The 10,250-nt window shown below is 37.9% G+C and overlaps 1 protein-coding gene across 1 annotated transcript in view; it reads right to left on the bottom strand.

Moving 5' to 3' along the window:
* Window positions 1-1,136: 1,136 nt before the first annotated feature.
* prkcea (protein kinase C, epsilon a) overlaps window positions 1,137-10,250 on the bottom strand; it is a 38,095-nt gene continuing 28,981 nt past the window's right edge. The window contains exons 3-7 of the mRNA XM_015034473.1: window positions 6,009-6,174; window positions 5,866-5,900; window positions 4,085-4,173; window positions 3,431-3,560; window positions 1,137-1,357 (exon numbers count right to left, since the gene is read on the bottom strand). Coding sequence (XP_014889959.1) covers window positions 1,191-1,357; window positions 3,431-3,560; window positions 4,085-4,173; window positions 5,866-5,900; window positions 6,009-6,174 — 587 coding nt within the window. The 3' untranslated portion in view covers window positions 1,137-1,190. The remainder of the gene's footprint in view (window positions 1,358-3,430; window positions 3,561-4,084; window positions 4,174-5,865; window positions 5,901-6,008; window positions 6,175-10,250) is intronic.

Below are 10,250 nucleotides of genomic sequence, written 5' to 3'. Positions count from 1 at the left end.
CATTTTCCTGACCGCCGATATTCCCGACTCAATGCAGAGCAGTAGTGCACGCGGCGCACTGCCGCATAGAGTTAAGGTGCGTTCACGTCAAATGAGTTTTGAGCGTCAGGCGGGTCTGGTTTACATTCAAAGTCTGTGTGGAGCACTGGGCAAGTTAGATGTGCTTGATGCTCAAAACGCTCCAAACTTCTGAGTTGTTTATATTTACTCTTTCTGTCCTTCATCCTAAAGCTAATTGCCCTTTGAGGATAAAACTGATACCTTGTGTCTTATTTGGAGGCCATTACAAAAACTTATTTAGTTTTTTAAGCCATTTAGAGGTGGAACTGTGGTTTGGTTCATTGTTTTGCTGCATGACCAAAATCCGTTTGAGCGTCAGGTCACAAACTGAGGCCTGGACTGCAAGATTTTCTGACAGACAGCAAACAAATAAATGGCCTCCATCTATTACAGCTGGATGTTCCTCCAGAAGCAAAATAGCCCCAAACCGTGATTGTGTGAAGTTCTTTCACCTATCTTCCAAAAAGTTAAATTTCTGTTTTATTAGTCAACAAAATATTTTCCCAAAGCTCTTTGGGAATCCCTAAGATGTTTTTTTGGAAATGTCAGAAGTGTCTTTGTGTTCTGTTTTTGTCTCAAACGTCTTCCATAGATGCCAACTTTGCTGCAGTCTCTCTCTTATTGTTGAGTCAAGAACGTCGACCTTGTGCTCCAATACATCCGATGCTGTTCTGGGTTATTTCCAAACTGGTAGGATTGTTTCTTATCTTCTCTTGGATTCCCTAAGATCAGGACATTTTGTGTTGCTTTTTGATATTTTACCCGACTTCATGTTGTCTTTTTGTGATTCTACAGGTCTGGACTTAATCAGGTTTAGGTGAAGGAATTGAACTCAGTCAAAAAAAATGTGGATGATCACATTTAATTTGTGACTTAAAAATGGAAGAGAAATGTTTTTCACACAGATCCAGGTTGAATTTGATTGCTTTTTCCCACATTTTGGATTTAATTTACCCAGGTCAAACTTGTCTGGTGATAAGATATGTTTGATGAAGCATAATTGTGACGGAAAAGCAAAAGCATAATTAGAAATATAAGAAACCACTCAAATTGTTTTTTAAATAACAGGACTTAGCTGGAGAGTTTTTCAGTTTTAATAGTAGATCATTTCTATTGATGATGGCGGCGGCTTAGGCCAATTTGCATCCAGTTACCTTCCTCCTGCGCTGTGCTGTGTTAGAGATTTTTTCAGGTGTGACTCCCATGTCAGCCAGCACCTTGGCGATTCCTCGGGCGTCCACCCCACAATTAGGAGCTACATTCTTCTCACAGCGCCGGTGCACGTTCATCTTGCACGCTGCGAAAACAGCAGGAGGACATGCAAGCAAGTCAGGTTTGACCTGTTGTAAAAAAGGCTTTCTGGCTCCGATATTGGACTGGTGCCGGCTGTGGAGTATGGAAACAGGTCAGAGGTCGGAAGCACATAAAACAGGTATCCATCAGGACGCCATGGACACTAGAACACTGTATGTTCATGTGGAGTATTAAACTTTCAGAAAATAAACATAAAAACACATAGATCACATAAAAACATGACTCAGTGATGTTCTTAGCATGGCTAAGAGGTATATCTGTAATGAACCGTTTCATTTTTGCCAGCTAATATTCAGTTTATTTTTGCCTAATCAACATTAAGCTTTAGTACACATTTTCTGCTTGTCAGCAACTCCAAATGCAGATTGGCTTTTTCAGAAAGTGTCCATTAGTTCAGCCACCGGCACCAACAGAATGTGTGACAGTTTTTCAGAATAGACGAAAGATGATTAAAAAGACACTTTTCTCCCATTACAATATGCGACCGCCGTCCCTCCAAAAGACACCAACCAAACACAGTTTTTCAGCTGAAAAAACTCTTGGCAAATGCTGTGTCGCATCTTATTTTAATTGCATGCTAGCCAAAAATAAATATTTCCCTGTCACATTTTAGAGGTGCTAGATGAGGTCCTGTCTCCAGTCATCACATAACAGAACACTGAATTAAACCCATCTGTCCAGCACAATATCGCGCAGAACTGCACCGGATAAAAATTACATCTCACTTTGTCTGATGTTAACAGATGAAAAACTACTCAACATAACAACCCCACATGGTATTAATGTTGAAACAAGCAGAAAGAGTTTAGCTTTTCACATGTTGGAATGAGAAATCTGGAGAATGTGACTATTTTTTTTATCCGATTAAATGATTCATTGTCAGAGTAATCAATAGAATAACTAATTACTAAAATAATCACCAATCTGTTGAGACCTCTTTACATGTTTGTCTGTATCATGTGGTATTTCTACTTGAATGATCCCATATGGATCAAACAGTAAACAGCTGCAGAAACACTGAACTTATTCTCTGTTGCCTCACAATGTTTCCCTTCAGAAACTCAAGGGTTTGTTTTTGTCAGTGTCCTCCATCTTGTCCAAAAACTACAAATGTATAATTTCTCCTTTCGCCTCCTTTAAAATTTATGGTTCAATCACAAAATTACACAGCATGTGGGACCTTTCTTCTATAAACTTAAATTAATTAATTATAATCCATATTAAATCTCTCAGCTGAAGTAATCCACTGCTAAACATAATTTAGCACGAATGTACTTAGGCCTGTCACAATAAACAATAAATCAGTTAATTGCATGATAAATTAAAACGAGTTCAATCATTTTCATTTGCATGATTTATTGTTTTTCTATCAAAAACGGGATGACAAAAGACTTCAGTTTTGTGCTTTGGTTTCAATTAGCCCCCTTTTTTTTGAAGGACAATGTTGTTTACAAAGACTTCATGATTCATTACATTTGTTGATTTCTGTTGTTTATTTTGAATATTTAAAATGTCTTCCAGATTTAGTGTTAAAAGTTCACTAAAATTTAAAGTTTACTCATTTTTCAGAATGTGTTCTTGCATTATTATGCCTTTACCATTATATTACTTGAAGATTGTCTCAAAACGACAATATTACGGTTTATCGCAATGTGTGGGACAATTTATCGTCCAGTAAAATGTGTCATTACGACAGGCTTATGTGTGCTGACAGTTCTCTGAAACTGATTGGCTGTTCATGAAGCCCACACTGACGACGCCTGCAATACAAAATCTGGTACTAGGCATGAGATATACTTATGCACTCTTCCTAAAAATAGCAAAAAATTACCCAAAATCTGTTTTTGCCACAAAATCACTCAACTTATACGAAACATAAAATTCCTGTATGAAATATTCATTCATTTTAAAAGTGAAATTCAATTACTGCAAACTACAACTCCCTTTGAAGCTGATGATTTCATCTTGGCTTTTGCTGTGAAGCTTTTATTTAGACTTTTATTGAAAAGTGTTGCCTTTTTTCAGATGGTAAGTTTGTGGCTGAGTTGAAGCTCACCTTTACACTGCAGGCCCTGCCTCATGAGGCCCCACAGCAGAGAGCCACAGTGGTCACAGAAGGTAGGCACCTTGTAGTTGTGGATACTGAACTTGTGGGGAATGTTAACGCTGAACCCCCTTGAGCCCACCTGCAGAGGGAGACGCACAAAGGATTACACAGAGGGCGAGTGCACATGTTTGACTTGTAACAAACTCTGGATGCATTTTCTATTCATCTTTATTAAGCTTGAAAGAAGCAGAAACAAGTGGGACATAACCCACACAAACACAAACATCAGCATAAATACAGTTAGACGTAATTTCTTTTCTCCCTGTCTGACAAAATCCGGATAACTTTTTCTGTTTTGGGAGCTACAGCCAAAATATTTGTTGTTATTTGCTGAATGCTAAAACAATAAGAAAAATCTCGATTACTTTTTCAAATTCAGAAGCCCAGAATATGAAGTCTTGGCTTTGTGAACTTCTGGTTCACAACATGGAGGCACAACTGTGGGCGTATTTCAAATTATTACAAGGTGCACAAACATTTTTTTGTGTCACATTTTGGCATTTAAGGACTAGATGGTCCTAATAGTCAGACAAAGATGGAAAAAAGACGTTTACAGTACATGCAGACACGTGGGTTTAACTGCATGCGTTTGCACATATTTACCTCCTCGGCTGTTTCGTCCTGCTTCTTCATCCCAGCGCACGTGGTGATGATGAGCAGATGGCAGCGCTTATGGACAACACAGGTACATACTGAAAGCACCAATGCATTGCAATCACTCCTGTGCTGTTGTAATTGAAGTGTGGCAGATACTGATTAATTTAAAAAAATGGACATGAGTTTAAAGGATCTACTATTATTGAAGTTAAATGGAAACAATTGGATAAGTGACTGATTTTTTATTTTAATATGACAAAATAAAAACATCTTAATTCTTCAAAACGATGCAAATTTAAAGACAAATCTTAAAGTCTGGTGTGTTTCTCATGAGATGTGACAGAAAATGCTGGAGTGACCAGAGTGTTTCATGTGTAGCGCTGCAGTAACCCCGCTGCCAGAAATTGGGAAATATTTCCAGTGAGGAAAAACATGGACAGTTAGTGTGTTAAAGGTACAGATTTTTTTAAACTACAGGTGTTAAGCTACAAAGCGTCCTGTCAGGGAAGTAGCTAAACGTCCTGCTACCCAAGAAAATCAATACATGTATTGAAAAGCTTTAGATGTTAAGGACTTTTTAAACTAACCAGTGCCATGTAATTCCAGCTGGTTCTTTTCGTCTACTTAGTTTTGTTTCTTCTGAAAATGTCAAAAATTGTTTTTGCACCGCTGGAAAATTCTGCTAACCAAAAATATTTATAATACAAAATCTTACCAAGAGGTTTTGGTCCAATTTCTAGTGCAGATAACTTAGTAGTAGTATACTTGAAACATGTATACTTGTTTCAAGTATACATTAAGACAAAACTTATTTCAAGTTTTGTCTTGTAATAAGACAAAACTAACTAGTTACTTCTCAGAAACATGTAGGATCTTGTTTTAAGTAAAAGAAAGGTTATACTTAAGATAATTTAGTCTTATTTTAAGTGTATTAAGATATTTGCACTAGACACTAGACCAAAACTACTTGGTAAGATTTTGTGTTTCTCCAGTCAATAATAATAATTCCACTAATTATTATTATATAAAGTTTCCTCCTCAGCCAAACAAAAAGGAGATTTAGCAACCTGTCACATTTCTCTAATTGTATAAAAAATGTAAATAATAAAAATAAAACAATATTTAATATTTTAGAAGTATTTTTAGAAGAGCAGTTCCAAAAACAAAATATCCAGAAGCAAACCAGCTGAGCTGCAGGAAGGGCTGCACAGAGCTAATGGCGTCTGGTTTGCTAAGACAAACAAGATTCCTTCAGGCTGCTCAGAAACTTAAGCCAAACTGTATCTGATAAACATATAAAAAGTACTCTAATTAAAACACAGTAAGCTGTCCCAGAAGAGTTAAAGCTATTTAAGTTATCAGTGAGTAGATGTGAAACCCAGGAAGCCCAGATTGAATTACTGATGAGGGCATTTAAACCTCATCGAATGCCAAATGACTTCCATGCTGGGGTTTCTAATTCCCACATAATTCTTGGGGGATTTGATTACTCTGGTGTGTCGGGTTTGAGTCCTTGCTGGTAAGAATTTCCACAAACAAACTGTCACATGTTTGTGGCACAACCTTATCCATGCATTAACTGTGCATGTTGTTTTGCAGAAGAGTCCTGCTCTGCATTTTTTTAAAGTGTTTAACACTTGGTGTGGTAATGACAATGAATGGCTCCAGAACAAATCACACCCGTCACTCAGCAACATGTAATCCTCTCCCGTGTTCTCCTGCTTCAATAATAAATAAAGTGCAATGTTACATGAGAAATTTGGACAGGGCCGGGGAAAAGTACTCACTCTGACACTGGTATCCCTGCTTCCCCAGCACACCCCTATCGGATCACACACAAGAGCAGCCGGCGTTATCAGCCAGGCGGGTTCAAAGAAACTCAACTTCTGATGCAAATGAGCTGCAACAGGTGTGCTTATGTGTTGCCTACCAGATAAAATCTCTGCAATGTGAGCAGTAGGTCGGTTGCCTCAAGTAGGTGGCCATGAACTTGTGTCCATTGACTTGATGGACGCGTCTTCGGACGGCTCCTTGTCGGCGGCGAGGACCGATCCTCTCGCGGAAAACCCTCTCCTCATTCTCGTTAGTCCCCGAGGCTGTCGATTAAAAACACACACACACACACACACAGAGTCGAGTTTCAGGTTTTTAAAGGGCCAAAAACCAAGTCAAGTCTCTGGTTTTTCGCTCCATGTCCGAGTCAAGACTCTCAATTCATTCATTTTGAGTCAACTCTGGTTTCTGAGGGACAAATCCAAGTTAGGTCTCACGTCTTTTACTTCAAGTCAAAGTCAAGGGTCAAGTCTTTGAGGGGTCCAGCTCATGTCTTAAGTGTTTTGCCCAAAATACAGTGTCAAGTTTTCCATTTCAGTGTCTTTAACTCTGTGCATAAAACAAGTCCCAAGTATATGAGGGGGAAATCCAAGTCAGGTCTCCAATCCCATTGAAGTATTTGCTGAAACCATGACATGAACTGCTGTGAATAAGCTTGAAAATTAATTATAGTAGTAGCTTTTGGCATAACTTCACCCCAGCTTTAAATTTCTCTTAAAAAAAACTTTTTATATTGCCTTGTTTGGCGTTTTATGTTTAGGTCCCACCATATAGCATCTTCATTTAGTGTTACAGAGATATGCATACTAAAAAGTGTGTAAATAATTTATAAGATGAAGCTGAATTAGGTGCAGCTGATGGCGGTGAATCAGACAAAAAACATAAAATCCAAGTAGAAAAACAGTTTGCTTTTTAATTGTGAAACTACAAAAATTTAAAATGAATCATTTTTATAACCTAGAATGTAAGCATTTTTAAAATGTATGCAAAAACATAGCAACAACATTGTTATATTAAATTACAATAAAATACAGGCAAAATGCCTGTTAAAATGCATCTTTGTGTATTAAAAACACGTTTACAATAGTGGGAGATAAAAAGTTATTTTGTTCTGAAATAATACACTTTTGGCTGACGTCAGCGTGAGGGACAGCCATGTGATGATTAGGCTGCAGCTCACAAGAACAGATTGTTCTGAGCCATTGTTAGCACAGCTTCATTGAACTTCCCGGGGCTATAAATCAAACGCACCCTTTCACAGGAGAATGTGCATCCTTATCAGAGGTGTACACTGTCTGTGCCTTACGTACTGGCTTAATTACATGAAACAAAGACTCAAACACCAAACCACAAGACAGACTTAAGTTTTGAGTCAGTAGCCACATGGTTCACATAGACATAAGTAATCAGAATAAATAAAAATGTACCATGTAAGTAATTCTGCTCAATCTGAATAAAATTGTAATCCGGATGAGAGGCGTAGTTTATGTCGGTTGTTAATCCAAACGCTCTGCATGTAAACACTTAAGACCATGTCATTTTGATAGCAGCAAACAGACCTGACTGCACATGTGTGCCCTATGTCAACTTGACGTAAGTCGGACTTCGGTGGCTAGACGATATGTTGAGGAAGCAAAACTGGTCAGTTGATCTCTCATCCTGTAACGAAGGAAGACCAACAGCGTACTGCTTAGCCTGCAGCTTAATTAGTGAGTGCAGAAACGTCTCAACCGTTATCAGAACCCGGCTCGGGTTTGTTCTGGGAACTCAGGAGACAGAATGAAGACACTACTGCGTTTGTTTGCTTTTATGTGCAGGACAGAGAAACACAACTTTTCTGGGTTTTTAGGAAATTTTACAATTCTGTCAGCTATGTCAACTGCATCAGTGCTTCTATTATGTATAAAGTCTGGTGTATGTAATTTACGTTAGAATATATTCAAATATGATCAAGTATTTTTGCGCATTTAAGCAGTTTTTGTTTTTGCCACTTAAGCAAAATTCAAATCTAAATCTTGAGCGTTTGTTTTTGTGACTTAAGTACAATTTGCATTCTAATAAAGTCTTAAATTTTTAGTGAGTCTTGAGTCTTTTTTGGGGGGGAATTTAAAAAGTATTAGTTGAGACTAAGCAAAGTCTTCACTCTTTCTTTCTGCAACTTAACTATATCTCACCTACAGCTGTAAATAATAATTATTTTAGTAACCTGGTAAAAATCAGCAAAATAAATAATTCAATTCATTTTTTAAATAAGGAAATAAATATTTTATTGACTAAAATGTAACGGCAATCCCTGAGTGAACACTTGATGATTTGTAGCAAAGGATGCAGCTAAGAAAAATACTTCGAACATTAACATGTGAAAAGCTCAGCCATTTCTGATTAACTAGGGCTGACCTGTTGATTATGTTTTATCTATTAACTGATTGATGATTTGAATTTAAAAGGTGCTTCATGGGAGATGGTTTGATTTTACAGAATTTGATCCAGGTGATGCTAAAACTTCCACTTGAGGATTTCAGATTTACACATGAAAAAGGGTTTATTTTATCTTGAATGCAAAATGTATGTATTGGCTTAATAGGTGCTATAAGAAAATTGTTCATTTTTGAGTCTGTGTACTCTAGGTATGAATCAGCTGACGATTCTTTCAATAATTCATTCATCATGATTAATGCGACTGTTTCAGCTCTAATCTCACCACAAATCTTTTTTCGCAACTTAAATGTGACTCAAACTGTCATACTCGAAGTCCTCATCTCTAATTCAGCCACAAACTTTCTTCCAACCACTCTTTTTATTCTTAGTGCAACGGTTTGTACAAATCGGGATTTTGCATCATGTTGCTCAGGATGTCTAATCACTCAATGCCTCCTCTTCCTTCTCAGTCCTTCCTCCCTCTTTAAAAAAGACACCCCACACCTACCGGAGGCCTATGCATCTATATACTTGTGGAAAGCTATTTATACTGCCGTGTGTGGGCACAAAAACGAAGGACAGCATATTAAAATACTCCTCCTCGGTGAACAACATCCAACCAGTCCTTTTTACTTCCTTTCTGCATCCCCCCAATAGATAAATGCTTTCCAAGAGTAACCTTAAGACAAGAGAACCACCTCCACTCTCACTCCCACACACACTCCTTCCCTCGGCGCTCCTGTCCTAGTTAGCCTTTCTCTCACTCCGTCAGCGTCTCTCTCCGGGGTACGCTGTAGATGTGGTTACTGCTGAGCCTCTCCACAGTTCGATTACAGACAGGATGTCTAGGGAGTTTGTGCATGTGGATACGGGTGTAAATCTGTATTCCTGTATCTGTGCGTGATGCACGTTGGTCGGAGGGGAGCAGCAGCTAAATAGTCCATTACGGAAATCATTTTGCTTTACATAATACATTGTCCATCTGTCTCGGACACACACACGCACACACACACTGAGTAGTAGAGGAGAAGAGGCCTAACAACTGCTAAGAGTTATTGTCTTGGAGACGGCCGTACTCTGGACCTGAAGAACAAGCGTCTGGGAGACGGTCGCCAAATAAACAGAAACACGAATGTCCAAATTTGACAAAAACAAGCAGGAAGCCGACAGCAACATCAAAGCAGCGGCTTGATAGAAACAAAATGGATCTTCAAAGAACAATAAATCTACAGTAAACCTTGTGACACGGTTGTCTGACATTATCTGTATTCCCTGAGCACCACACTTCATTACACGTGATCGTAACAATAAAATGCCACAATGTGACTCGTCAAAGTGAAGTCAATCTCACAAAGCTTGTGACTTTTCCGTAGATGTAAAGGTAGATGTTTTTTTAAACCTGGTCTCTATAACCGAGACTCTGACTTTAAAGCAAGAAAAAGAGAATTTCTGACTTTGCTACGTTGCATTGAGTTCACAAACTGAGATCATCAGACTTGGTGACAATCAGCCAATCTGTTTGATTGAGACTTTTCCATGCACAGTGAAGGCAACACAAAGTGTTTCACAGAAACAAGAGGCTATAATAAAAGAAAAAAAAAACATATACATCCATCGTCATTCATGGATGGATGGGTGGATGGATGAACAAATGCAACTTCACATTGATTTAATTCTGAGCAACAACAGAACATGGATCACTTTCTTAGAAAAACTCTTATTTTAATGTCAAAGTTTGCTCTTCAGTATTTGCTATGAACTTCAATTAGAAGAGAAAAACATGGTTGATAAAAAATTAGCACTTTGTGATGAACCTTCCATTTTTAAAAGATTTTAATTAGCCAGTATTTTTTTTTTTTTTTTTTTTAATGGCATGTCACTGGGAGTTTTTTTTTAACTGTATCAAACATTTTTTTCTGGG

Source organism: Poecilia latipinna, unplaced genomic scaffold (assembly GCF_001443285.1).
Source record: "Poecilia latipinna isolate Pla-1442-1.1 unplaced genomic scaffold, P_latipinna-1.0 Scaffold299, whole genome shotgun sequence".
NCBI classification, from domain to species: Eukaryota; Metazoa; Chordata; class Actinopteri; order Cyprinodontiformes; family Poeciliidae; genus Poecilia; species Poecilia latipinna.
This window is presented reverse-complemented; position numbering and strand designations above follow the sequence as displayed.